The sequence below is a fragment of the Rhinoraja longicauda genome, chromosome 10 (genome assembly GCF_053455715.1).
Source record: "Rhinoraja longicauda isolate Sanriku21f chromosome 10, sRhiLon1.1, whole genome shotgun sequence".
NCBI lineage: Eukaryota > Metazoa > Chordata > Chondrichthyes > Rajiformes > Arhynchobatidae > Rhinoraja > Rhinoraja longicauda.
Genome location: NC_135962.1, coordinates 14,368,270 through 14,395,722, shown reverse-complemented (window position 1 = coordinate 14,395,722; position 27,453 = coordinate 14,368,270). Strand labels below are relative to the sequence as shown.

The 27,453-nt window shown below is 45.2% G+C and overlaps 1 protein-coding gene across 1 annotated transcript in view; it reads right to left on the bottom strand.

The window, feature by feature from the left end:
* Window positions 1–437: 437 nt before the first annotated feature.
* The window catches only part of LOC144597612 (fibulin-7-like), a 51,359-nt gene continuing 24,343 nt past the window's right edge, over window positions 438–27,453 (bottom strand). Inside the window, 8 exon segments of the mRNA XM_078407118.1 lie at window positions 438–798; window positions 5,507–5,573; window positions 5,576–5,644; window positions 6,720–6,857; window positions 9,826–9,954; window positions 15,181–15,306; window positions 20,896–21,066; window positions 26,042–26,198. Coding sequence (XP_078263244.1) covers window positions 438–798; window positions 5,507–5,573; window positions 5,576–5,644; window positions 6,720–6,857; window positions 9,826–9,954; window positions 15,181–15,306; window positions 20,896–21,066; window positions 26,042–26,198 — 1,218 coding nt within the window.

Here is a 27,453-nt window from a genome sequence, read left to right as displayed (position 1 = left end):
GGGACAAAATGGATGTCCACTTATGAATTGTTCCATTATCACTTCAAATGTTTGATTAGTGTGACCCACTATACCAATACCCATAGCACCATACAAGGCTATTGCCAATTAAAGGTGGAAAGGGTCTTCTGAAAACTTTGGTGTAAAGAACTTGCCTGGCCAAGCACATACAAGGGCTTAAGATATTGTTGGCCTCCTGCCACTTAAATACCAATTCAACTCTTTGCATCATCCAGCTCTTCAGCCTTCTTCCTCTGAGGTTCTCCTTCATTCTGGCATGGCAGCAACATGCACGCCCATTATAGTGTAGCTTGATATTATTCTGGATACGTTCTTTAAGCATTTTTAAACTCTCTAATGGTTATACGTTTAGTTTATCTCGGTTCTCCTTTAAAAGCACGGAAGGGGGGGGGGTCATGCTGGAATGTGGAGTTCACTTAGAAGTCGTACTGTGAGACAAAAACAACGACCTTGGAGATGTGTTTGGTCAGGACAGTTTTCCCATGGAGTTCCGTCATTTCCATTTCAACTTCCAAGGCTGCAGGGCCTTGGATGGGATGCACCAGCACCAGCTCCCCCGTCTGCCTTTCCGACCTCTGGATGGAAAAATGGTTCTGGCCGACGCCTCCCACGATGCTGAAGCGCATGGTGTCCCCCGTGAACCGGCTGCTTGTCATCCGGAACAGAGTCCTGGGGGTTCGCAGGTTGGAGGTCAGGGTGAGGTAATGGAAGGTAATGGAGTAGGCGGCATTTGCACATGACTTGCTGTCCACCAGACATGGGTTTCTCTCACATTTACTAGGATCAAAAGAGAAAAGTGTGAGACCGACATCTTATACAGTCAGACCTAGATCTTTATTGGATCTGCATCTTTCACTGTATGTAACGGGACCGGCAAAAAGAGTTTTGTCAAAACACCACAGCCGCACGCTCCATGTTTACAACAAGAAGTGAAGCTGGACTCTGGAAGGGACCAGATTGTGCATTGTTCCTTACAACGTGCATGAAGATTGCTCTTTAGGCATCTTAGCATTTCCAAAGAGGCTTCAGATTAATAACAAAGCAATATGAGTTACTGAAAAAAACAAGGAATGGATTGCACCAAAACCCTGACCCAGCATTTATAATTTGGTGACCATTTAAGTAATTTAATATCTGTGGTCAATACCGTAAGTCGCAAAAAACTAGAGTAACTCAGCCGTTCTGGCAGAATCCCTGAAGAACATGGATAGGTGATGATGTTCTGGGTCGAGACTCTTCCTCAGATTTGTTTCTACATTTTGATCGCTCCATTGCAATATTAAGAAGCCCCTCGGACCGAAACGTCACCTATCCATGTTCTCCAGTGATGCTGCCCACCACACTGTGTTATTCCCAGCACTTTGTGTCATTGTTTGCAAACCAGCATCTGCAGTTCCTTGTTTTTCTACACCTTAACTCACAAACCTTTATATTTATACTCAGTTTTCATATATGGTAAATAGCGGCTAAAGGTGGGTGAGAAGGAACGGGGATTAAACACTGGAATTTCTATTAATAGGGGAAATAATGAGCTATGACAAGTCTAGATTAGAAATTTGAACAACCCCCCACACACACACACCCCAACTCCCCCTCACCCAGTAGGAGGTCTTTGTTCAGAGGGGGACTGAAGGGGAATGTATTGCAAAGGCCTGGTATAAATGTCATATCTTATGAGTTTATGTTTCCACACATGGGTAAGCTAACATAAACCGGCCCACTCATTCGTCATTAATCTTTATCTCTGACGCCAAAATCCGTTTATCTGTCAGATTTAGTCTCCGCGGCTCCCTTGGCAGAAATTTACAAAGTGTCAGTAAATGTTTTCATGGATAAGTTCTGATTTAGGATTGCAATTATTCTGTTTGCACTAATTAAGCTAAATAAGCTAATATATAATAAGATTAAACGTCTCTGAACTGTGTTATTTTAGCATTATAAATGATCAAGGTAAGATCAAATGAAATACCATTGAAAATGAGCTTTGATGATAATTCTGTGTGTTTAAAATTCTTTGACAGGAAAGTTTGCGTCGTGTTGGTCTGTGCCTTATTCACCACTGTCATGGGAAGTTATTAGTTCTTGTACTTGCCAACTATTGGAATGCCACATTCAAACCAAAATATCATCACATCCCCAAATTGTGCAGCAAATACTGTTTGAGAAAGTATTTCCTGCAGTATTATCCTCGACACTGTTATTATATCTTGGCTGAAACTTTCTGTTGCATTTATAGTGTTGTGGATTATTTCAACGTATTTTTCAATGTATATTTCAACTATGCTGCTAATTATTACTGTAAGTTATTTGCAAAGGTTGTACAGCGCAATCCAATATTCGTCTTTTACAATTTCGTAAAAATACACTTAATCATGAACGAGGCAAAACAAAAATGCACTAACATATTGGTTTCATTTGATTTTCTATTCCCACTATTCAGTTGAGAATATAAGAGTTGAGATAATAAAACCATAAGAAACGGAAGTGAGAGTAAATCATTCGTCCCCTCACATCTGCTACACCATTCTATAAGATTGTAACTGCGTCCGTACCCCAGCATCATCTTTCCTGCACTATCTCCATCTCCTTTTATTAAACACCCCAACCTCAAATAAGCTCTGAACTACATAAACTATTGTTGTTATTATTGCACTATTATTGTTTGATTCTTTTGTGTGTGCACGTACGTGTACGTGTACATATATATATATATATATATATATATATATATATATATATATATGATCTGTATATATGTAAGAAAATAACTGCAGATGCTGGTACAAATCGAAGGTATTTATTCACAAAATGCTGGAGTAACTCAGCAGGTCAGGCAGCATCTCAGGAGAGAAGGAAGGATGACGTTTCGGGTCGAGACCCTTCTTCAGACTGATGTCAGGGGGCGGGATAAAAAAAGGATATAGGTGGAGACAGGAAGACAGTGGGAGAACTGGGAAGGGGGAGGGGAAAAGAGGAACAGAGGAATTATCTAAAGTTGGAGAAGTCAATGTTCGTACCGCTGGGCCGCAGGCTGCCCAAGCGAAATATGAGGTGCTGTTCCTCCAATTTCCGGTGGGCCTCACTATGGCACTGGAGGAGGCCCATGACAGAAAGGTCAGACTGGGAGTGGGAGGGGGAGTTGAAGTGCTCAGCCACCGGGAGATCAGGTTGGTTAAGGCGGACTGAGCGAAGGATCTGTATATATGTGTATTTGTGAGTATGTGTATATATACACACACACTGAACTTTTTTTTCTCTCTCTCGTTATTATATTGTTTACAGTGTACTATGTTTGCATATTCTGTTGTGCTGCTGCAAGTAAGAATTTAATTGTTCTATCTGGGACACATGACATTAAAACACTCTTGACTCTCTTGACTCTTTCAAGTCTGTTGATCTCTATTGTGACAACTGAGCCTCTGGTAGGAAATTCCAAAGATTCACCTTACCCTCGGTGCAGAATTTTCTTCTCATCCCCATCCTGGTTTTTGAGTTTGCCCCCGATTCTTGAAATCTTAACCCCGGAAACATTATTCCTTCATGCACTCTGTCAATCTCCTTAGAAATGTGTATGTTTCAATGGCGCCACATTTATTTTTTTTAACACAAGAGAGTACATGATATATTGGGTCTCTGCCCAGGAATTAAGCCTGCAAATCTTTGCTGCACACCTTCCATCACATCTGTACTCTAGAGAATTGTAGAGTGCTTATCTCTCCCTTTGTATCACCACATCATGTACATGTGTGTATTTGGGGAATTTAACATCTGGGGATCAAAGGCAAAAATATGCTAACATTTCTAAGGTGTTGGACTGAAGAGCAGTGAAACATGGCTTGTTTTTACCCCCATTGGCACACAAAAGCCACTAGGAATTTGAGTTCAGTACAATGCTGCATTAGGTTTGAAGGGCTGAAGCCAGGAGTCCATTGTTAATACTTCATGGTGATTTCATGTTAGTCTGCACCAACCGCTTCAAGTGCCAACATTCCATGAGAATATGTCAGGACATCACACAATAATTCGATGGAGCCAGAAAGCATAACTATAAAAATATCCCAGACAAAACACCGATTGAAGATTTTTGTTTCTATTTTAAACATAAATAGCATAGACTTCCACCAAATCTGAGGGTCCATGTGCTTTTATTTATCAGACATTTTTGCCTTATATCATATTGTATTCAGTCTCCAAGTCAACTACGCCCTTTAGTTTTAGACTCCCCTACCGTGAAGAAAAGACTGTGATTATTTACCTTGTCTATGCCCCTCACAAATTTACATACCTCTGTATGGTCTCTGCTCAAACTTCTACGCTCCAAGAAAAATGTACCAGCCTCTCCTGAAAACTCAAACCCTCCAGACCTAGTGACATCCTTGTAGAACTTTTTTGCACCCTTTCCAATTTAATGGCAACCTTCCTTTGGCAGGGCAACCTGAACTGTACACAGTACTCCAAATGTGTCCTAACCACTATCTTATACAGTTGTAATATGACGTCTCACCTCTTATACTCAAAACTCTGACCAACGAAGGCAAGCCTGCCAAAAAGCAGTCTTCACCATCCTGTCCACCTGTGTTTACAACTTCATGGAACCACGTACCTGCAACCTTCAGTCGTGCTGTTCAATAACACTCACCAGGGCCCCATCATTGACTGATCCATGTGGTGCACCACTTGTTACTAAGCCACCTGTCCGAAAAACAACCCCCTACGATCACCTTCTGTTTTCCACCTTCAAGCCAATTTCGTATCCATTTAGTTACTCGCCCTGGATCTCACTTGATCTAACCCTCCAGACGGACACTCATTTTGGAGTTCAGCAGTAATTGAAAATCAAAAGACAGCAGATGCTAGAAATCTGAAATGCAATCACACAATGCTGGAAAGGCACATTAGGTCAGGCAGAAACAGCAAAGAAGGAAATAGACTAAACATATTGGGTCCCCCAATGCCTGTCTATTAAGCATACACCACTGCCTGTCCATTACACATACCCCACTGATCGGCATGGATAAGTTGGGCCTAAGGGCCTGTTTCCGTGCAGCATGACTCTATGACCATGACATTGCCTGTCCACCACACACACCCTGCTGACTTTCCATTAAACCTAACCCTCTGTCTGTTCATTATACACACCCTACCTGTAAATGTTACTCTCCCATGCACCATGTCCAATATTCCTCTGATACCTCAAAAAGATTGCCACTCAATATTTTTGTTCTCTGTCAGATCTCCAGCTGCCTTTGTAAATTCAACAAAAGATTTTTGTTTGAGACTGTAGGTCCATTTTTGTTTTCCTATCCTCATAACTCACACTAATATGCTCTCTCACACATGCAAGAGTTCAGTCAGGCAAGACCTCAGTGTGGAACAGCTCCCTTAAGACTCTGTGACCATAACTAGACAGTCCTTCCATGAGCAAACCATTATTAGACACAATGGCTGTGTGTTTAGAGGTGTAGTTGGTTGTGCAGATACTTACAATTGTGATGTTTTTACGTAGCTCGCATTATTCCGAGATTTTGGGCACTCTGGGTGAACACAGTGAAGCCACCGTGTATATTAATGCAAATCTCTTCTCTTGTACAGTTATGGTGATTGCTCAAACACTCATTAATATCTGTTAAAATCAGTGCAGTAGTAAAATATACAATAACACATGATTGGCATAGTTATGGAGAGTAGAGATTAGTCAACAGTAGGTTTCGAGCATAATATAGTCGGTCTAGTTTAGTTTTAGTTTAGTTTAGAGATAGAGCGCAGTAACAGGCCCCCTCGGCCCAACGAGTCAGCATGACCGGCGATCCCCACACACTAACACTATCCTACACACACTAGGGACAATTTACAATTTTACCAAGTCAATTTGCCTACAAACCTGTACGTCTTTGAGGCGTGGGAGGAAACCGGAGCACCCACGCAGAAAACCCACGCAGGTCACGGGGAGAACGCACAAACCCCGTACAGACAGCACCCTTAGTCAGGATTGAACCCAGGTCTCTGGGTGCTGTAAGGCAACAACTCCACTGCTGCGCCACTGTGCCGTCTTGTCGTGAGTTAGAGTATAAAGAATAGCTGGCAGTGAGAAAAGGACGGGCAGGCAGCAGAGAAGTGATGGAGCACAGTATAATGGTCAAGCAGTGGGGAAACGTATAACGGGAAGGCAAAGGAGATGATTATAATGAAGTGCAATTGGGATGATGATGATGATGATGATGATGCCACTTTACTATGAACCTAGGCACAGTGAAAATCTTTGGTTTGTATACAATCCAGCAAAATCATACTGTAGATAAGCACAATCATAGATAAGTACACAAGTGCAATGTTTGTAGTTTTGTAGTAGACTTCACTGACACAGCACACAAAGAGTCACCACATTTCTAGTGCTAACAAAGTTTCAAAGTTCTTAAGCGTGCAGTCTTTTGGGATTAGGATGTGTGATGAATAATAAAGAGAGAAGTATAATAGAGCAGACAGGGTATAAAGGATTGGCAGAGGAGACCATAACAGACAGGCAAGAACATAATGAACAGGCAACCGGAATAGTATGACACGTCGACAGTAGCCTGGATAATGCTTGGGCAGTAATGGATTATAATGGTTGGGCAGCAATGAGTTTCAGTAACACACAGGCAATAATTACCTTTATAGACTACATTAGGTGAATGAATTTGAGGATTAGGAGAACTTACCTTCACAGCTCCGAGAATCCTCCAGGATGTTATATCCAGATGGGCAGGCACAAGTGTAGGAACCTGGTGTGTTCACACAGGCGTGTGCACAAAGGCGAGCCAATCTGCCAGTGTGAAACATCTCACACTCATCTACATCTGAAAGAAATCCAATGTTTAGTTAACATGCTGGGAATAGGAGCTTCCTCAGCGTGCTGTCTGAAGGCAAGCCCGTCACCAAATCAGCATGGAGTTTCAGCGGGCGGTGAACATCAAACACCGACGCAAAGTCAAAGGGTTGACCTGACCAACCTGTATGGACTTATCCTCTGCAATCAGTCATGAGGAGAGAGAGAGGGAGAGAGGGAGAGAGGGAGAGAGGAGAGAGGGAGAGAGGGAGAGAGGGAGAGAGGGAGAGAGAGAGAGAGAGAGAGAGAGAGAGAGAGAGAGAGAGAGAGAGAGAGAGAGAGAGAGAGAGAGAGAGAGAGAGAGAGAGAGAGACAGAGAGAGAGAGAGAGAGAGAGAGAGAGAGAGAGAGAGAGAGAGAGAGAGAGAGAGAGAGAGAGAGAGAGAGAGAGAGAGAGGAGAGAGAGAGGAGAGAGAGAGAGAGAGAGAGAGAGAAAGAAAGAAGAGGAGAAGAGGAGAGAGAGTAGTGTGGAGAGAGAGAGTAGGGGAGAGAGAGTAGGGGAGAGAGAGTAGGAGAGAAGAGAAGGGGAGAGAGTAGGGGAGAGAGAGTAGGGGAGAGAGCAGGAGAGAGAGAAGGGGAGAGAGAAGGGGGGGGAGAGAGAACAGAGATTCAGAAAGAGAGAGAGAGGAAGAGAGGGAGGGGGAGAGGGGAGGAGGAGTGGGAAAGAGGAGAGAAAGGGTCGAAAAAGAGAGGGAAAGAGAGAGGGAAAGGGAGAGGGAGAGGGAGAAGGGGAGAAAGGGAGAGAACAGAAAGGGAGAAGGGAGAGAGTGAGAGCTAGGGAGAGAAAGGGAGAGCGAAAGGGAGAGAAAGGTAGAGAAAGGGAGCGAGAGAAAGGGAGCGAGAGAGAAAGGAGAGAGATGGAAAGGGAGAAAGAGAGAAATGGAAAGCGAGAAAGGGAAGGTGGGAAAAGGAGAAAGAGAAAGGGAGGGAGAGAAAGTGGGAGAGAGGCCTTCTTCTTTTCTCCTCCATGTGTTTATGAATTCTGGGGTTAACTGGAGTATTTATGTCTGAAATTTATAGATTTTTATTACTATGAATATAGATTGAATGGATGGAGTTAATCTAAATGAACAGGATGCAATGGCAAGTACAGGGATCTCATGGCAAGTTTCTGTTCCTAATTTACACCGGGTAATGGTGTTCTTCAAACAAGGACCAAAATCTTGAGCTGAAATATTTAACATTCGTCAAAATATTAAACATGGGCTACGCTTAAATCCAAATCACTGCTGATGTTTGCATTTAAGAAGCAACAGATTCAACAACGGAGAAATGGTCCTTAAGTTCCAGCTGTAGGCAGGAAATTGTTTTGGGTAGACTGATGGGACTGAAGGCTGATAAATCCCCAGGGCCTGATGGTCTGCATCCCAGGGTACTTAAGGAGGTGGCTCTAGAAATAGTGGAAACATTGGAGATCATTTTTCAATGTTCTATAGATTCAGGATCAGTTCCTGTGGATTGGAGGATAGCAAATGTTATCCCATTTTTTAAGAAAGGAGGGAGAGAGAAAACGGGTAATTATAGACCAGTTAGTCTGACATCAGTGGTGGGGAAGATGCTGGAGTCAATTATAAAAGACGAAATTGCTGAGCATTTGGATAGCAGTAACAGGATCATTCCAAGTCAGCATGGATTTACGAAGGGGAAATCATGCTTGACAAATCTACTGGAATTTTTTGAGGATGTAACTAGGAAAATTGACAGGGGAGAGTCAGTGGATGTGGTGTACCTCGACTTTCAGAAAACCTTCGACAAGGTCCCACATAGGAGATTAGTGGGCAAAATTAGAGCACATGGTATTGGGGGTAGGGTACTGACATGGATAGAAAATTGGTTGATAGACAGAAAGCAAAGAGTGGTGATAAATGGGTCCCTTTCGGAATGGCAGGCAGTGACCAGTGGGGTACCGCAAGGTTCGGTGCTGGGGCCCCAGCTATTTACGATATACATTAATGACTTAGATGAAGGGATTGAAAGTACCATTAGCAAATTTGCAGATGATACTAAGCTGGGGGGTAGTGTAAATTGTGAGGAAGATGCAATAAGGCTGCAGGGTGACTTGGACAGGTTGTGTGAGTGGGCGGATACATGGCAGATGCAGTTTAATGTAGATAAGTGTGTGGTTATTCACTTTGGAAGTAAGAATAGAAAGGCAGATTATTATCTGAATGGTGTCAAGTTAGGAAGAGGGGATGTTCAACGAGATCTGGGTGTCCTAGTGCATCAGTCACTGAAAGGAAGCATGCAGGTACAGCAGGCAGTGAGGAAAGCCAATGGAATGTTGGCCTTCATAACAATAGGAGTTGAGTATAGGAGCAAAGAGGTCCTTCTACAGTTGTACTGGGCCCTGGTGAGACCGCACCTGGAGTACTGTGTGCAGTTTTGGTCTCCAAATTTGAGGAAGGATATTCTTGCTATTGAGGGCGTGCAGCGTAGGTTCACTAGGTTAATTCCCGGAATGGCGGGACTGTCGTATGTTGAAAGGCTGGAGCAATTAGGCTTGTATAAACTGGAATTTAGAAGGATGAGGGGGGATCTTATTGAAACATATAAGATAATTAGGGGATTGGACACATTAGAGGCAAGAAACATGTTCCCAATGTTGGGGGAGTCCAGAACAAGGGGCCACAGTTTAAGAATGAGGGGTAGGCCATTTAGAACGGAGATGAGGAAGAACTTTTTCAGTCAGAGAGTGGTGAAGGTGTGGAATTCTCTGCCTCAGAAGGCAGTGGAGGCCAGTTCGTTGGAAGCTTTCAAGAGAGAGCTGGATAGAGCTCTTAAGGATAGCGGAGTGAGGGGGTATGGGGAGAAGGCAGGAACGGGGTACTGATTGAGAGTGATCAGCCATGATTGCATTGAATGGCAATGCTGGCTCGAAGGGCTGAATGGCCTACTCCTGCACCTATTGTCTATTGTCTATTGTAATGGACTCTTCCTTACCATGGCACTGCCTCAGATCCATCCCGTTCAGCTGAAAGCCGGTCTCACAGCTGCAGTGTTGGGATCCTTGGATCTCTGTGCACCGTGGCTGGCGGCTGTAGGATGGGTCACTCTGCACCATTGTCCGCTCTTTTAAAAAATGGGAAGAGGTCCGTGTAAGTACAGGCACAGCACATAGGAAACGAAGGGGCCAAACAAATTCCCACTGCCACAGAGTAAGCTTCAGCAGCAGCACTGTGTACAGTTCTGGGCACCGCATCTGCAGTATATGAGCAAGGAATCAACAGAAGTACACCACCCGGCCCCTCAAGGCTGCTCTGTCATTCAACTAGGTGCAGCATTTCTATATTTCAATGCAACTTTGAAGGAGGCCATTTCAACCCATTAAATTTGATCGGGCAAACCCAAGCCACCATTAGTTTTCCCTGTAAAGTATCCGCTCCCCATAATCCTATCAACACATCCCTAGAATGTGTAGGATAGAGTTAGTGCACGGGGTTTGCTGATCCACGCTCACTCAGTGGGCTGAAGGGCCTGTTTCTGCACTATATCTCTAACCTAAACACACCATTATTACTGGAGCTGCTCTGTAACATCTCAAAGTCCCCTCAACTTTTATTTTGCCGAACAGTCCTACATAACCTTACAGTCAACGTATGCAATTAGACCACTCACCTACCCTCGAGGGACAACTTACAGTGGTCAGTTATCCTACAAATTCACACGTCATTGGGATAGGGTTAGGAAACCAGATCTGTCACCGTACGAGGCTCGGGTACAGCACTGGGGCATACGTCCAGCCAGGGCCGTCATAACGCATGGGCCTGATGGGCACTTGCCCGGGGGCCCACAAGCATAAGGGCCCCATGCTGATCTGTGTATGTTAAGTGACTTGCAATAAATAAATACTACTTTAAAAATGTAGGTTCAATAAGTGCTTTTTTCGCAACATTTTCGGTCACTAAGTGCTTCTCACAGCGATCTGTAAGTGCTTTTCGCAACAATGTAGCACCCTAAGTCCATCGCTAAGTGCTTTTCGGTAAGTGCTTTTCGCCGGCACGACAGGGGGGGGGCTGGTAGGGAAAGGGGGGTGGGGGAGAGTAACGGTAGGGGCCCCAGTACACTGCTTTGCCCGGGGGCCCATAATGCTGTAAAAACGGCCCTGCGTCCAGCGTGTGTGATACGGTCGCTCTGGTTGCCATTGCTGTACATTTCCATCAGATTCAAGCATGCATGTGTCAGCGAGAACAATCTTCATTCAACAGCACAAGCGATTGCTTCAAGCCACATCCAAAACCCTATGCTGACCTGTGCTTGAAGGGCCGAATGGCCTATTCCTGCACCTATTGTCTGTTGTCTATTGTCTGACCTGTTCTTGCAGGACTGTTCGCGGAGGTGTAGGAAGGAACTGCAGATACTGGTTTATACCGAAGACAGACACAAAATGCTGGAGTAACTCAGCGAGTCAGGCAGCATCTCTGGAGAAAAAGAATAGGTGGGCGTTTAGGGTCTGAAGAAGGGTTCCGACCCAAAAGGTCAGCTAATTTTTTTCTCCAGAGCTGCTGCCTGACCTGCTGAGTTACTCCAGCGCTTTGTGTCACCTGCTGTCATGGAGGTGCAGTCTTTAAAATAAGTTGTTATGCCCCTCTGGAGCAAGTAAAAGGTGCCCCGGTATTATATTGAACAAAACCACATCCTAAAAATATCACTAGTGAATGAATCAGTATTTATCCCTCAGAGTGAGAAAATACCTTACTGCTGTGGGATTTATTCACAAAATGCTGGAGTAACTCAGCAGGTCATGCAGCATCTCGGGAGAGAAGGAATGGGTGACGTTTCGGGTCGAGACCCTTCTTCAGTCTGACTCACTGCCTCCCACATAGTCTGAAGAAGGGTCTTGACCCGAAACGTCACCCATTCCTTCTCTCCCGAGATGCTGCCTGACCTGCTGAGTTACTCCAGCATTTTGTGAATAAATCGATTTGTACCAGCATCTGCAGTTATTTTCTTATATCTCTTACTGCTGTGGGATGTCACCGAGTGCAAATTCTCCTGAATGGAAACAATGACAACAGATTGAAAGTATGCATCTTTTACCATATTATGCTATGCAAAACAGCTTCAGATATCAAAGAATAACTTTTCTCGTCCTGGGCTGAGTACCAGTAGGTATGACTCACTGCGTCCCACATAGTGTACAACTGATCAATGAGGGAACAGGCAGGTTTAGAGACTGGAGCCCACGGCTATTTATCTCTCGGCTACAGTATTCACTCACTGCGTTCCAACCCTTTGTTCCTGTAACTGATCCCTGCCCCCGAGGAGCCTGCATGTCCCCTTTTCTGAACAAAACAGGGATCTCTTTGTGCCAGAATCACTGGAGATACATTGAGATCCATCCAACTGATTGAAATAGTTGGCTTCAGACAGGATGTGCATTCCCCGAATAGAGTCAACCTAGCAACGTTTCCAGATTCTCACAAAGCACACTGCAAATAACAGCAAAAAAACAGCTGTTCCTACCAGCAGGTGTTATATCACATTTTCCATATATTACAGCGAGCTTGAATTGAGTTTGTTGTTTTTACATCAACTCTTTTATGAGTAAACCACACGGAGTTTGTACGTTCTCTCCGTGACCTGCGTGGGTTTTCTCTGGGAACTCTGGCTTCCTCCCACACTCCAAGAACGTACAGGTTTGTAGGCGAATTTGCTTGTTAAAATTGTAAATTGTCCCTAGAATGTGTAGGATAGAGTTAGTGTGCGGGGATTGCTGATCCACGCACACTCAATGGGCTGAAGGGCCTGTTTCTGCACTATATCTCTAACCTAAACACACCATTATTACTGGAGCTGCTCTGTAATATCTCAAAGTCCCCTCAACTTTTATTTTGCCGAACAGTCCTACATAACCTTACAGTCAACGTATGCAATTGCCATGGACAATCACATAGAGTCATCGAGTGGTACAGTGTGGAAACAGGTCCTTTGGCCCAACCTGCCTACACCGGCCAATGTATCCCAGCTACACTTGTCCCATCTGCCTGCTTTTGGTCCATATCCCTCCAAACCTGTCCTATCCAAGTACCTGTCTAACTGTTTCTTAAACCTTGGGATAGTCCCTGCTTCAACTACCTCCTATGGCAGCTCGTTCCATACACCCACCACCCACTGTGTGAAAAAGATACCCCTCAGATTCCTATTAAATCTTTACCCTTTCACTTTGAACCTAGGTCCTCTGGTCCTCGATTCCCCTATTCTGGGCAAGAGACTCTCTGCATCTATTCGATCTATTCCTCTCATGATTTTATACACCTCTATAAGATTACCCCTCATCCTCCTGCGCTCCAAGGAATAGAGTCCCGGCCTACTCAACCTCTGCCTGCAGCTCAGACCCTCTAGTCCGAGTAATATCCTTGTAAATCTAAAAATATACATGCCAATAACACTGACTGTTTGTTATCAATGCTGTTGTTCATTACTGAGGCTCAGAGAATATATTAATTGTGCTATCTTCCCATCCCCTCCCCTCTCTGCGTTCCGCAGAGACCGTTCCCTCCGTAACTCCCTGGTCCACTCGTCCCTTCCTACCCAAACCACCCCAACCCCGGGCACTTTCCCCTGCAACCGCACGAGATGCAACACCTGTCCCTTTACCTCCCCCCTCAACTCCATCCAAGGACCCAAACAGTCTTTCCAGGTGAGACAAAGGTTCACCTGTACCTCCTCCAACCTCATCTATTGCATCCGCTGCTCTAGATGTCAACTTATTTACATCGGCGAAACCAAGCGCAGGCTCGGCGATCGCTTCGCTGAACACCTGCGCTCGGTCCACATTAACAAAACTGATCTCCCGGTGGCCGAGCACTTTAACTCCCCCTCCCATTCCCAGTCTGACCTTGCTGTCATGGGCCTCCTCCAGTGCCATAGTGAGGCCCACCGGAAATTGGAGGAACAGCACCTCATATTTCGCCTGGGCAGTTTGCAGCCCGGTGGTATGAACGTCGACTTCTCCAACTTTAGATAGTCCCTCTGTCCCTCCCTTCCCCTCCTCCTTCCCAGATCTCCCTCTATCTTCCTGTCTCCACCTATATCCTTCCTTTGTCCCGCCCCCTGACATCAGTCTGAAGAAGGGTCTCGACCCGAAACGTCACCCATTCCTTCTCTCCCGAGATGCTGCCTGACCTGCTGAGTTACTCCAGCATTTTGTGAATAAATCGATTTGTACCAGCATCTGCAGTTATTTTCTTATATTAATTGTGCTTTCTATTATGGGCACTCTAAAATCAAATAGTTTTAAAGCAAATGTAACTTCAAGCAGAGACACAGAGTTAGAGAAAGAGGACACGAGTAAAAAATTAAAGGAAAAAGATAATGAAGCGGTAATTAGAGAAGAGAAAATAGTGAGACATATGGACAAAGGACTTCCATTTATACGGAGTATTCCCTGAGCTCAGATTACCGAAGGTGTGCGGACCTACTAAAAAACCTTCAATCTGAGGTTCACAGAGTGCAATCACTTCAATGCGTGGTTTAGACCAAGTGCAAAGCTTTCACTGTGTGAATCATTTAAAGCAGCTGTTTCTATGGCAGCAGCTGATGCAGTTGTTTTGATGTGCAGCTCATAACTAGTCCAGTGCTTTCAATGTGGAGGTCCTAGTTAGTGCTGCACTTTCAGTGTTTAGTTCACAGATAGTAGAGTTTTTAATGTGTACTGCGCATATGAGGCCGTGATTGTACTCTGTAGTTCACTGAAAGTGTGGTGTTTTTAATAGTGAATTGTTTTACTGTGCAGTTCAGAGTGATTTTTTACTGTGTAGTTTTTAAATGGAAGTGTTTCTACTGTGTAGTTCACAGACAGTGTGGTACATTTACTGTGTAGTTCACAGGGAATGTGATTTTATAACGTGTCGTTCACAGATAGTGCAATGTGTTTACTGTGTAGTTCACAGCTGATCCAATGATTTTACTGTGTAGTCCATAGTAGGTGCAATGATTTTGCTGTGTTGTCCACAGACAGTGTTGTGTTTTTACTGTGTGGTTCTCTGAAAGTGTGACGTTCTAGTGTGTGGTTCATAGATAGTGCAGTGTTTTGCTGTGTAGTAAGTACACAGTTGATGCACTGATTTCACTGTGTAGTCCATAATTGGTGCAATGTTTCTGCTGTGTTGTCCTTAGGCAGTGCTGTGTTTTTACTGTGTAGTTCGCAGACCAGATTTTTACAGTGTCGTTTAGAGATGGAGCAGTGTTTCTACTGTGCTGGTGTTTCAATGTGTCCTTCCAGGCAATGCACTTGAGTCCACAAAGCCAGAGGACTGTGTGTGTTCTGGAGTTCAGTGACCTATGGAGACTTACGTGAGTCTAAGGCAAGGCGGCAGTCTAAACCAGCCCAGCCTGTACGGCAGAGACAGGCAAAGCGGTTTACATCATCCACGCACGTCCCACCATTGAGACAAGGATTACTGGCACACTCATTTATATCTGCAGGAAGAGAGTATAAGCAATGGGCAGCATTAGAGCGTTAGCTGATGTCTCCTCTTGAACTGACAAAAAGCAACAAGCATTTGTACGTCACCTTAATAATAAAAAAGTCTCAAGGTCCCTTCTGGACCAAGTGTGACACTGAGACACGTAAAAGAAGAGGACACCTGAACAGTTAGTTTCAGAAAAAGTTTCAGAGGAGGAAAGGGAAGTGTGAATTGTGAAGAGTTCAAACAGCAGATTTCAATTCTTGGACTCCAACTGGAGTAGCAATGGGGATTAGACCAATAGAACAGTGGAGTAGACTGCAGGGAGAATTGCTGGATACCAAAAGGCCAAAAAAAGCTGGAGTAACTCAGCAGGTCAGGCAGCAACTCTGGAGAACATGGATCACGTGACGTTTCGGGTGTCAACCCAAAATGTCACCTATCCATGTTCCCCAGAGCTGCTGCCTGACTTGCTGAGTCACTCCACCACTTTGTGAGCTTGTGTGTATTAACCGGCATCTGCAGTTCATTGTTTCTGATAACAGGGGGCTGCCTTGTAGACCAGGGAGGCTGCAGAGCAGATCCAGGAAGCACAAGAGCAGGGCTTGCAGACGTGACGTGAAACGGAGAGATTTGAACGTCATAAGTTTAGAACTGATTCTCATTAGAGTTCACCAAACGCTGAGGGTGATGGGTTATCAGCTGCCTGGGTAGATCTGTGGGCAGTTGAATTTCTGTCCACATTGAATTTCTTTCACTCCTTCAGGTGGAAACGAGGAAGCCCAAGGTTTTCATCTGAGTTTGACTGAAGTAGGACAATGGTGTGGAACTGGTTGAGGGGTCATGTTGCAGTTATATAAGACATTGATGAGGCTGGTTTTAGAGTATTGTGTTCAGTTCTGGACACCATGTTACCGGAAAGATGGTGCCAAGCTGGAAAGGGTACAGAGAAGATTTGCGAGGATGTTGCCAAGACTCGAGGGTCTGAGCTACAGGGAGAGGTTGAGCAGGCTAGGACACTATTCCTTGGAGCTAAGGAGGATGAGGGTTGGTCTTATTGAGGTGACCAAAATCATGAGAGGAATAGATCGGGTAAACACACAGAGTCTCTAGCCCAGAGTAGAGGAATCGGGAACAAGACACAAAAGGTTTAAGGTGAGAGGGGGGAAAAGGCTTAATAGGAACCTGAGGGGTAACTGTTTCACACTTAGGGTTGTGGGTGTATCGAACAAGCTGCCGGGGGAGGGAATTGAGCGGGTAATATCACAATGTTTTACAAACATTTAGACATGGTACAGGTACATGAATAGGAGAGGTTTGGAGGGATATGGGCCTAACTAACGCAGGCAGGAGGTACTAGTGTAGATAGGACATGTTGGTCGGTGTGGGCAAGTTGGGCTGAAGAACCTGTTTCCATGCTGTACGTCTATGACTCTATGGTGCTGAGAGCCACGTTTGCACAGATGGCCTGGGGCTAGAAAGGATTGATTGACCTGCAAGATAGGCAAAGCAGCCAATGATCAAGGAAACGTAGAATGGTTCATTGTTAGTTAAGGGCAGTTGACAACGAGGCATACATTAATCAGCAGGACAGTGAAGCTAATCTCCCCTGACTCTCAATCTGGTCTCGACCCAAAACGTCGCCCATTCCTTCTCTCCAGAGAGGCTGCCTGACCCGCTGAGTATTTTGTTTCTATCTCCAACACATAACCTCCCACCTCTGCTCAATACTCCAGTGGCATCATCAGCACAGGTTTGATGCTCCAGTCCCGGGAAGGACACCAACAATTTGCCATTTAAAAGCAGAGAACATCATCCATTGAATCATGGCCGAGATCCTTGCGCCCAAAATTTCTGAGTTAAAACTCATTCTCACCTCATACAGCAAAGTTACAGATTCTCACAGAATAAGATTTGAGATCATGAATGGGAGTGATTATTTTCCAAAAGAACAATAGAACTCGGGAATAGACTGAAAAGAGAATTGCTGGACACCAAAAAGACACAAAGTGTTGGAGTAACTCAGCAGGTCAGGCAGCATCTCTGGTGAACATGGATCAGGTGATGTTTCAGGCCTCATCCCAAAACGTCACCTATCCATGTTCTCCAGAGATGCAGCCTGACCTGCAGAGTAATTCCATCACTTTGTGCCCTTTTGTGTTTCAACCAGCATCTGCAGTTCCTTGTTGAGGGGGAGGAGGGTGGGGAAGAGGGGGTGGGGGAGAGGGGGAGGGGGAGGAGGGGGAGGGGGAGGAGGGGGGGAGGGGGAGGAGGGGGAGGAGGGGGAGGGGGGGAGGAGAGGGGAGGGGGGAGGGGGGAGAGGGGGGAGGGGGGAGGGGGGAGGGGGGAGAGGGGAGGGGGGAGAGGGGAGAGGGGAGAGGGGAGAGGGGAGAGGGGAGAGGGGAGAGGGGAGAGGGGAGAGGGGAGAGGGGAGAGGGGAGAGGGGAGAGGGGAGAGGGGAGAGGGGAGAGGGGAGAGGGGAGAGGGGAGAGGGGAGAGGGGAGAGGGGAGAGGGGAGAGGGGAGAGGGGAGAGGGGAGAGGGGAGAGGGGAGAGGGGAGAGGGGAGAGGGGAGAGGGGAGAGGGGAGAGGGGAGAGGGGAGAGGGGAGAGGGGAGAGAGGAGAGGGAGGGGAGAAGAGGGAGGGGGAGGGGGAAGGGGGGGAGGAGGGGGGAGGGGGAGGCGGAGGGGGAGGGGCAGGGGCAGGAGTGGGGGAGGGGCAGAAGTGGTGGGGGGGAAAGGGGAGGGGAGGAGGGGGGAGGGGAGGAGGGGGGAGTGGGGGTGAAAGGGGAGGGGAGCAGGGGTGAGAGGGGGAGGGGGAAGGGGAGGAGGATGAGAGGGAGAGAGTGGAGAGCAGTACTGCGAAGCTTTATGCATTGAGTTGCATCAGGCAGATGAATGGACAAGAAGTCCATTCCCTGCATGTCCTTGTTGACACATTAAGGGCAATGACTTCCGGTTATGCTGCAAACAAACAACCAGGTGACTACATCAGTTCGAGTCACTTCATTGCAGAATTTAAATTTATTTCATTAAATAAATTCTGGGCAAAAAAGCAAATCGATATCTCTAAACCTACCAGGTTATCATGAAGCTCATGTAGTGGCCCTTAAGGGAGGAAATCTGCAGTCCTTACTCAACCTCTTTTATGTCACATACAACGTTGTTCACTGGTAACTCCACTGCAATGGACCTTTGGGGATAGGCGTTAGATGTTGACCTTCCATGGGTAGGGTGCCAAGGGTTATGGAGAGAAGCTAGGAGATTGGGTTTAGAAACATAGAAAATAGGTGCAGGAATAGGCCATTCAACCCTTTGAGCCAGCACAGCCAGTCAATATGATCATGGCTGATCATCCAAAATCAGTACCCCGTTCCTGCTTTTCCCCCATATCCCTTGATTCCTTTAGCCCTAAGCTAAATCTAACTCTCTCTTGACAAAAAAACATCCAGTTAATTGGCCTCCACTGCCTTCTGTGGCAGAGAATTCCACAGATTCCCAACTCTCTGGGTGAAATAGTTTTTCCTCATCTCAGTCCTAAATGGCCTCTCCCCTTATTCTTAAACTGTGACCCCTGGTTCTGGACTCCCCCGACATCGGGAACATTTTTCCTGCATCTAGCCTGTCTAATCCTTTAAGAATTTTATATGTTTCTATAAGATCCCCTCTCATCCTTCTAAATTCCAGTGAATACAAGATCAGTCGACCCATTCTTTGCATCATATGTCAGTCCCGCCATCCCGGAAATAACCTGGTGAACCTATGCTACACTCCCTCAATAGTAATAATGTCCTTCCTCAAATTAGGAGACCAAAACTGCACACAATACTCCAGATGCGGTCTCACCAGGGCCCTGTATAACCGCAGTAGGACCTCCTTGCTCCTAAACGCAAATACTCTTGCAATGAAGGCCAACATGCCATTAGCTTTCTTCACTGCCTGCTGTGCCTACATCCTTACTTTCAGTGACTGATGTAGAAGCACACCCAGGTCTCGTTGCACCTCCCCTTTTCCTAATCTGACACCATTCAGATAGTAATCTGCCTTCCTGTTCTTGCCACCAAAGTGGATAACCTCACATTTATCCACATTGTACTGCATCTGCTATGCATCTGCCCACTCACTCAACTTATCCAAGTCATCCTGCAGCCTCATAGCATCATCCTCGCAGCTCACACTGTCATCTGCAAAATTGGAGATGTTACATTTAATTCCCTCCTCTAAATCGTTAATATATATTGTAAATAACTGGGGTTCCCAGCACTGAGCCTTGCGGCACCCCACTAGTCACTGCCTGCCATTCCGAAAAGGGTTGAGAGGGAAAGATGACTGAATGGCTGAGTAGACTTGATGGGCCGAGTGGCCTAATTCTGTTCTTAACACTTATGAACATCCAACCCTTGCACCTCGTTATTAGCTCCAGTGAATATATAGTAATGATAAAAGTGAGCAATTCTATTTCGTGGAAAAAAAAATTGTAGATGCCAGAAATCTGAAACACTAATAGAAAACGATGAAAGAATTCAGCAAGTTACAAATTTGCTTCTGTTTGAATCACGGCTGATCATTTGTGCTTGCTATTCCTCTTTTTCTTTAATTTCTCCATTCATTTATACATTCTGGTCTGTTTGGTACATCCAGACTGCACAACATCACCCAGACCTCACAACGTTAGCCACAGAGTCTGAAGAAGGGCCTCAATCTGAAACAGCGCTTATCCAATTCCTCCAAAGATGCTGCATGACTCGTTGAGTTCCTCCTGCACATTGTGTTTTACACAGGAACGGCACAAAATGTGGGTCAAGCAGCATCCCTGGAGAACGTGGATAGGTGACATTTTGGGTTGGGACCCTTCTTCGGACTGATTGTGTTTTGCACAGATATCTTAGCTGTCCATTCAATGGCTACATTACTTCACCAGGCAGTACAGGCAACCCCTTTGTTCCACCCACTGCCTTTCCCTGTATTCTCTGCTACCTTGACTACCACGCTTTCTTTCTTCCTCAGGTCTGCTGACATGAATTGTTTCTCTTTCCACAGATGCTGCCTGAATTTCTCCAGCATTTTCTGTTCATAATTCTCTTTCCCATCTTGCACTGCATCTTACGGATCTCAGCGTCCAAATATCAGCATCTGTACATGCAGGTGCAGGTTGACGTGAGCCACTCAGTCATGAATCATATTGTATGTGCCTCGGTTTGGTTGCAACATTATATAGATATTACTGTAATTAGAGGATTATTGAAGTGAAGCTCTTTAATGCGAGGCAGGAGTTTGCTAAAATATCACTTTCAGCAAAGTAATCCAAGAAGATTGAACACTTAAGAAGCCAAACTAGTAATTATAAACGGAGTCTGCACTTCTGAGTCAGGGTGAGTAAACAAGGTACTTTAGCTTTAGGCTGGGTAGTGTTATAAAATGGTTTCCTTAGAGAGGATTACTGCAGCAACATGTTCCAAACTGCAGTAATAAAAAAGGAACCATATCATAATTCTATTTCTTAAACAGCAGGAGCACCAAAGAGCACCCTGGTGGTTAGTGTCTTCATCCAGTCGTGTCATGACTTCCAACTTTAGAAACCACTCTTTACTTCAGAAGACTTACTTTTACAGAAAGGCGACTGTCCGCTCCAGCTCCTGTCCTTAAGACACACCCTGGTGTTCGACCCGACCAGCACAAACCCAGGATCGCAGGCATAGTGTACCTCATGGCCCACTAAGTACCTGCTCCCAAATTTCTTCCCATTGTTTGGCGCATTGTGCCTGGGACAGGTTTCTGTGGAGACAAAAGTCAAAGTGAAACCGGGACAAGAACTCAGGAAGAGAAGGGTGGTGCAGAGTATATAACGATACTGAAATTACCAAACAGGTGGCACAGCGGTAGAGCTGCTGTCTTACAGTGCCAGGGCCCCGGGTTCAATCCTGACTACGGGTGCTGTCTGTGTGGAGTTTGTACACTCTCCCTCTGATTGCGTGGGTTTTTTCCGGATGCTACGATTTCCTCCCATGTTACGAAGAAGTGCAGGTTTGTGATTAAATTGGCTTTTGTAAATTGGCCCTAGTGCGTAGGATACAAAAGGGGGATAGCATAGAACTAGTGTACGGGTGATTGATGGTCAGCGCAGACTCGATGGGCCAAAGGGCCCATTTCCACGTTGTAGCTCTATCTCTACCTCTACTCTGACCAACATCACTAAATTAAAAAGAAATTGAACTTATATAGTGCTTTCATGACACCAGGAGTATTCCAACATAATTCACACCAAGTTATAGTTATTTATCTGTGGAAAATAATACAATTAAAACACAAAGTGCAGGAGGAACTCAGCGAGTCATGCAGCATCTTTGGAGGAATTGGACATGCAATGTTTCAGATTGCGGCCCTTCTTCAGAATCTGTGTAATATATAGCTTATGTTGTGAAGTTTGGGTGATGTTGTGTAGGCTGGATGTACCTACATCTAGAGCAAGTTCGGTTGAACAGTTATGAGATAAATGATCAGACAATTTGTTTTGGTTGTGATCTGGGAATTTTTAATTGAGGAGGAGAGATATTGACCAGAGCACTTGGGGATCTCCTCTAACATTACCTTGTGACTTGCCTCGTCTTTCACCAAGGAAAGCAAATATCAGAATGCCTCACCCCAAAGGCTACACTTCAACAGTGCACCATGTACTTGGTTAGGCACTGGAGTGTTGGCCGACACTGTATTTCGAGTCTCTGATTTAGTTTAGAGATACAGTGCGAAAACAGGCCTTTCGGCCCACCGCACCGACCAGCGACCCCCCGCACACTAACACTATCCTAAACACACTAGGGACAATTTACACTTACACCAAGCCAATTAACCTACAAACCTGTATGCCTTTGGAGTGTGGGAGGAAACTGAAGATCTTTGCGAAAACCCACACAGTCACGGGGAGAAGGTACAAACTCTGTACAGACAGCACCCGTAGTCAGAATCGAACCCGGGTCTCCAGCTCTGCTAGCAACGTAAGGCAGCAACTCTACCGCTGAGCCACCGTGCCACCCTACCTGTACCTGGCGTGGTAATTAAACCAATAACCTTCTGAATGAGTGGCATGATTGCATTCAGCAAATCAAAGGTGACACGATTAGCCAGGATACACAATGAACGTGGAGGTTCAATAGCTGAAGGGAATTTAAAATAGACAACGAGAAGTCAATACAGTCCAGAATACTGTATAAGCTCCACCATGATAACATCTTAAACATGTGTACACGTGGTCCGTCCAGAATCACAACAAAGGTACAACAGGTACCGGACCACGTGTACACATGTTTAAGATGTTATCATGGTGGAGCTTATACTCCAGGCTGTTTGTTCCAAGGCCACCTGGATCCAGAGTGGCCGCCTAATCACACCAATCACTTATATACACAGGCATACAAAGTAGTCCTTGTGACCAACAAAGTAGTCCTAGCAATATCACAATAGTTCCCTGATAAGCCAATTGTTGGCTGTGCACGGTGTGATCCCAAGAGGGAAAACACATCGTAGCGAAGTGTGGAACTGGTTAACTGACTTTTAGTGGTGGAAGGGGAGAAGCAGAGGGGGGAAGGAAATGAGCGGAGGGGAGAGGGGAGTGTATGTAGAAGTTACCTAAAAATATTTATTAGTCGTAATCTAACTGAAGTGTGAAATTACTAGATAAATAATAGCATCTTTAAAACACAAAGTTATGTCCCCTATCTTGATTTCCCCTTTAGCGTCACCCTACCTTATCAAAACAAACAATCATTCTTTAAATATATGGATCAGGTCACTCCTCAGCTTTTTCAATCAAGCACTATTCCTGTCACAGCAAATGATGACGTCTGAAGGTAAATGCAGGTACAAGTAATTATGATCATGAGCTGTCGGAAAATCCAACTCATTCACGGGTCAGGCAAGTAAACCTGCCACCTTTATCAGGTCTAATATGTTAGTGTCACCCATTCCACGTTACATAGTTGTTTCCTAAATGTCCTCTGAAGTAGCTTTTAAATGATTAAATAAAAATCAGTCATTTTCAAAGTGGGACAACTGGAGACTCAGGAGCGATCGGAGCTGGATTAGAACAGGTGTCTACGTCCCCAGTCTATGTCATTGTGGTGGGAATGCTAGGATTGCATTTTGAAGATGTTTGTTTCCCTAACATAGACAGGGGGCTTTTTTCCCCTCTTCTAGGCTTTCGCTTTTTGAATCGACTGTGGCGTGTCTACCTAATGATATGCAATGTATAAAAACCGTGTAGTTGGGAGGATGGATCAAAGGGTCGTTTATCCACCCACTTACTGCTTGTACATTTGCCGCAATTTGGAAAGTACATTTTCATCACTCTAGGCTAGATTTAAACTCAGGCCTATGTCCAACTTAAAATACCCTCCAATTCACGTTCAAAACGTACTGAAAGCTACTTATTTCGGAGTACAATTGAAGCAAATATTTACCCAAGTTTCCAATGTAAAGAAATCCCTGCCGCAACCCAGTCAACAGGTTATATTCTGCCTGATCGGGCCGTTCAACGAACAAACTCTGAACTCTCTGTGCATGTACAAGTCCGCTGGCTTTACTTGGAGTTCCCACAGTCATGTTCTTCATCACCGCCGGATTAAACAGAGGGCCCATTCCAAGTGGATTAAAACAATAAAGCGCCAGCTGTGAGGCCGAGTTGACCAGTTATGGTTATACTGCTCTAATCACATTACTCTCCCTAATCCATTGCAATCACCTCATTCCTTTGCAAATGTTTATTTCACCGGAAACTACTCAAAGGAGATTTTGCATGGAAATCCAGATGCAAGTTGCGGGCAGAGCAATGCAAAACATTTGAGCAGCACCAGTAAATCACGTTAAACTGTTGCTGCAAAAGGAGCAAAGAGTATCCTGTTTGGGGGTACAATGCTGCAAAATTCACCGGGACTTGAGGCGCAGAATATTACGCATTACTGGACAGCTCTTACACAGAGGCCATGTAACCCCATGCTCTGGGGATTTGTTGGGATGAAGATGGGTTATCAGGGATGGGTGGTTGAGTCAATGGTCAGTGATCGGTATTCCAGAGGGTAGGCATGGTCTGGGGACAAACAATGGAGTGGCAGTCATCTGGGGTCAGAGAACAGTGAAGGGGAGAATGGATAAGTCAACGGATCAGTGGGGAACAGGAGTTAGAAAAGCAAAAATACTTCAGGTGCCAGAAATCATGGGCAACACGGTGGTGCAGCTGGTAGAGCCGCTGCCTCACAGCCCCAGAGTCCCGGGATTGATTCTGACCTCGGGTGCTGTCTGTGCGGAGTTTGCGCGTTCTCCCTGTGACTATTTGGGTATCATCTGGGTGATCCAGTTTCCTCTCTCATCCCAAAAATGTGTGGATTTGCAGGTTAATTGGCTTCTGTAAATTGTCCCTCCTGTGCAGGGAATGGATGCAAATGTGGGATAATGTAGAACTAGTGTGAATGGCGATCAATGGTTGGCATGGACTCGGTTAGCTGAAAGTTTCCATGCTGTATCACTAAACGTAACTAAATTAGTTAACTGCATTCAAGAGAGAGCTAGATAGAGCTCTTAAGGATAGCGGAGTCAGGGGGTATGGGGAGAAGGCAGGAACGGGGTACTGATTGAGAATGATCAGCCATGACCACATTGAATGGCGGTGCTGGCTCGAAGGGCCGAATGGCCTCCTCCTGCACCTATTGTCTATTGTCTTTAATTTGAAATAAGAATAGCAAATACAACAACGTATATCGTGAACAGCAAATTGTATTTATTTAATATGTTCAAAGCTGTAAAATGTCTCAAGGTGTTTAGCAGAAGTGTAATCATACAGAAAAAAAAATGTGTTTAGGAAGAGTCTGCTGAAATAAGCTAAGATTATATAGACAGAATGCACAGACATGTTTTGTCCAAGAATTGAAGATTATATAATGATCCGTTTGTGGTGTTCAAAATAATTGAAGGTTATTAATGAATTAAGAGACAACCTGCTTCCTCTGGTGAAGCTGTCCGAATCAAAGAGCCTAATCTTCAAATTAGAATCAGCAATGTTGTCACAAAGTACTCCTTTACAAAAAGGGTATCAGAAATGCTCAGTACCTGAATGAAGAAAATTTGGAAACAGCGATATTTGAGCATTACAGTAAGCCCTCGTTTTAACGGGTCTCTTTATAATGCATTTTGGTTACAGCAGACGGACCTACCAACATCTGCTGATGCCACCCCTGCCTCACACCGCCTACCCTGCCATTTCCAGGCTACCGCCATTATCGACTCTCACCTGCACTCTAGCCGCCAGCAGGCCACGACCAATGACTGCTGATCCTCGCCTCTCCCCCGGCCACCAGCAAGCCAGGGCCATCAACTCACCTGGATTCCAGCCCCAGTTCCAGACTGAGAGTCGTCTCAAACCGAAACGTCCCCTATCCATGTTCTCCAGAGATGCTGCCTGATCTGCTGAGTTGCTTCAGAATCGTGTCCTTTTTTGTAATAAACCAGCAACTGTAGTTGTTTGTTTCTACTACTTAAACAATAATAATGCCTTACTCAGTTATAGCTGACAATCGGCAATAATGGACACCAATCCCTCCGTATGGTCCATTATGATGAGGGTTTACTGCAGTTACAAACAAACCAAGGTGGGTAACTGGTCCAGCTTTCATCTGAATTAGTGGTGGGACGGGATTGTGGGATGAAATGACCTAAGACATTCCTTGAGTGTAACTCCTATTTCGTTACACTTCACCAAACTCACCATTGTGCTTGGGGGCCTGTTTGTTCATTGTGTTCTGCAACAGGCTAAGCTTCCTCTTCATCATGCGAATGCCCTGTGTGTACTGGGTTTCCTGTGTGGACAGCAGCTTCTGCATCTGCCGTATGGCACTCAGCACCTGCTGCTTACTGGGACAGCCCTGAAGAAGGAAACATGGCACAGATTACTTGCACCACACACAAACACATGCTCGGGCACACACTTACTTGTGCACGCACACACACATACGCACACACACACACACACACACACATACACACACACACACACACGCACGCTTGTACACACACTCAAAGACCATCATGATGTGCAGCACTAATAACATAATAAATAGGATTCATAGAGTCACTGAATTGCACACCACATCTGTACACCATGGATGATTTGTTTGTCATCATGCATAGTCTTTCCGCTGACTGCATGGCACACAACAAAACAGCTTTTCACTGTACCTCAATAAACTAAACTAAACAAAATGAAATAAATGCGTGGGTTTGCTCCGAGATCTTCGGTTTCCTCCCACACTCCAAAGATGAACAGATTTGTAAGTAAAATTGGCTTGGTATGAATGTAAAATTGTCCCTAATGTTTGTAGGATAGAGTTAATGTGCGGGGATCGCTGGTCGTCGCGGACCCGGTGGGCCAAAGGGCCTGTTTCAGCATTGTATCTCTAAACATGTACACTTAAGTGAATATGCAACAAGTATACATATACGTGCCCTGGTTTGTCCCAAGAACGTGAGAGACTAACACTCGTTACACTAATCCCATTGCATTAGGACATAGACCAGTACAGCACAGGAACAGTTCCTTCATCCAGCAATGCCTGTGCCAAACATGATGCCAAATTAAAATAATCTCTTCTGCCTGAACATGATCCACATCCCTCCATATCCATATGCCTATCTAAAATCCTCTTAAACACCAAGCTAGGTAGCATTTTCGAGGCACCTATCAATCTGTCTAAAAAGAATTGCCCCACACATCTCATAATGCCCATCATACCTTTTTAGTTTAGTTTAGTTTAGAGATACAGTGTGGAAACAGGCCTTTCAGCCCACCAGGTCTGCGCCGACCAGCGATCCCCACATATTAACACTATCCTACACCCACTAGGGACAATCTTTACATTCACCAAACCAATTAACCTACAAACCTGTACGTCTTTGGAGTGTGGGAGGAAACCGAAGATCTCAAAGAAAACCCACGCAGGTCACGGGGAGAACGTACAAACTCTGTACAGACTGTGTGTGTGTGTGCGTGTGTCTCTGGCGCTACATTTGCTGTAAGGCAGCAAATCTACCACTGCGCCACCATGCCACCCATGCTATGCTCTCTAGCCCTTAACAATTCCACCCTGGGAAAAAGGTTCTGACTGTCTCCCCTATCCATGC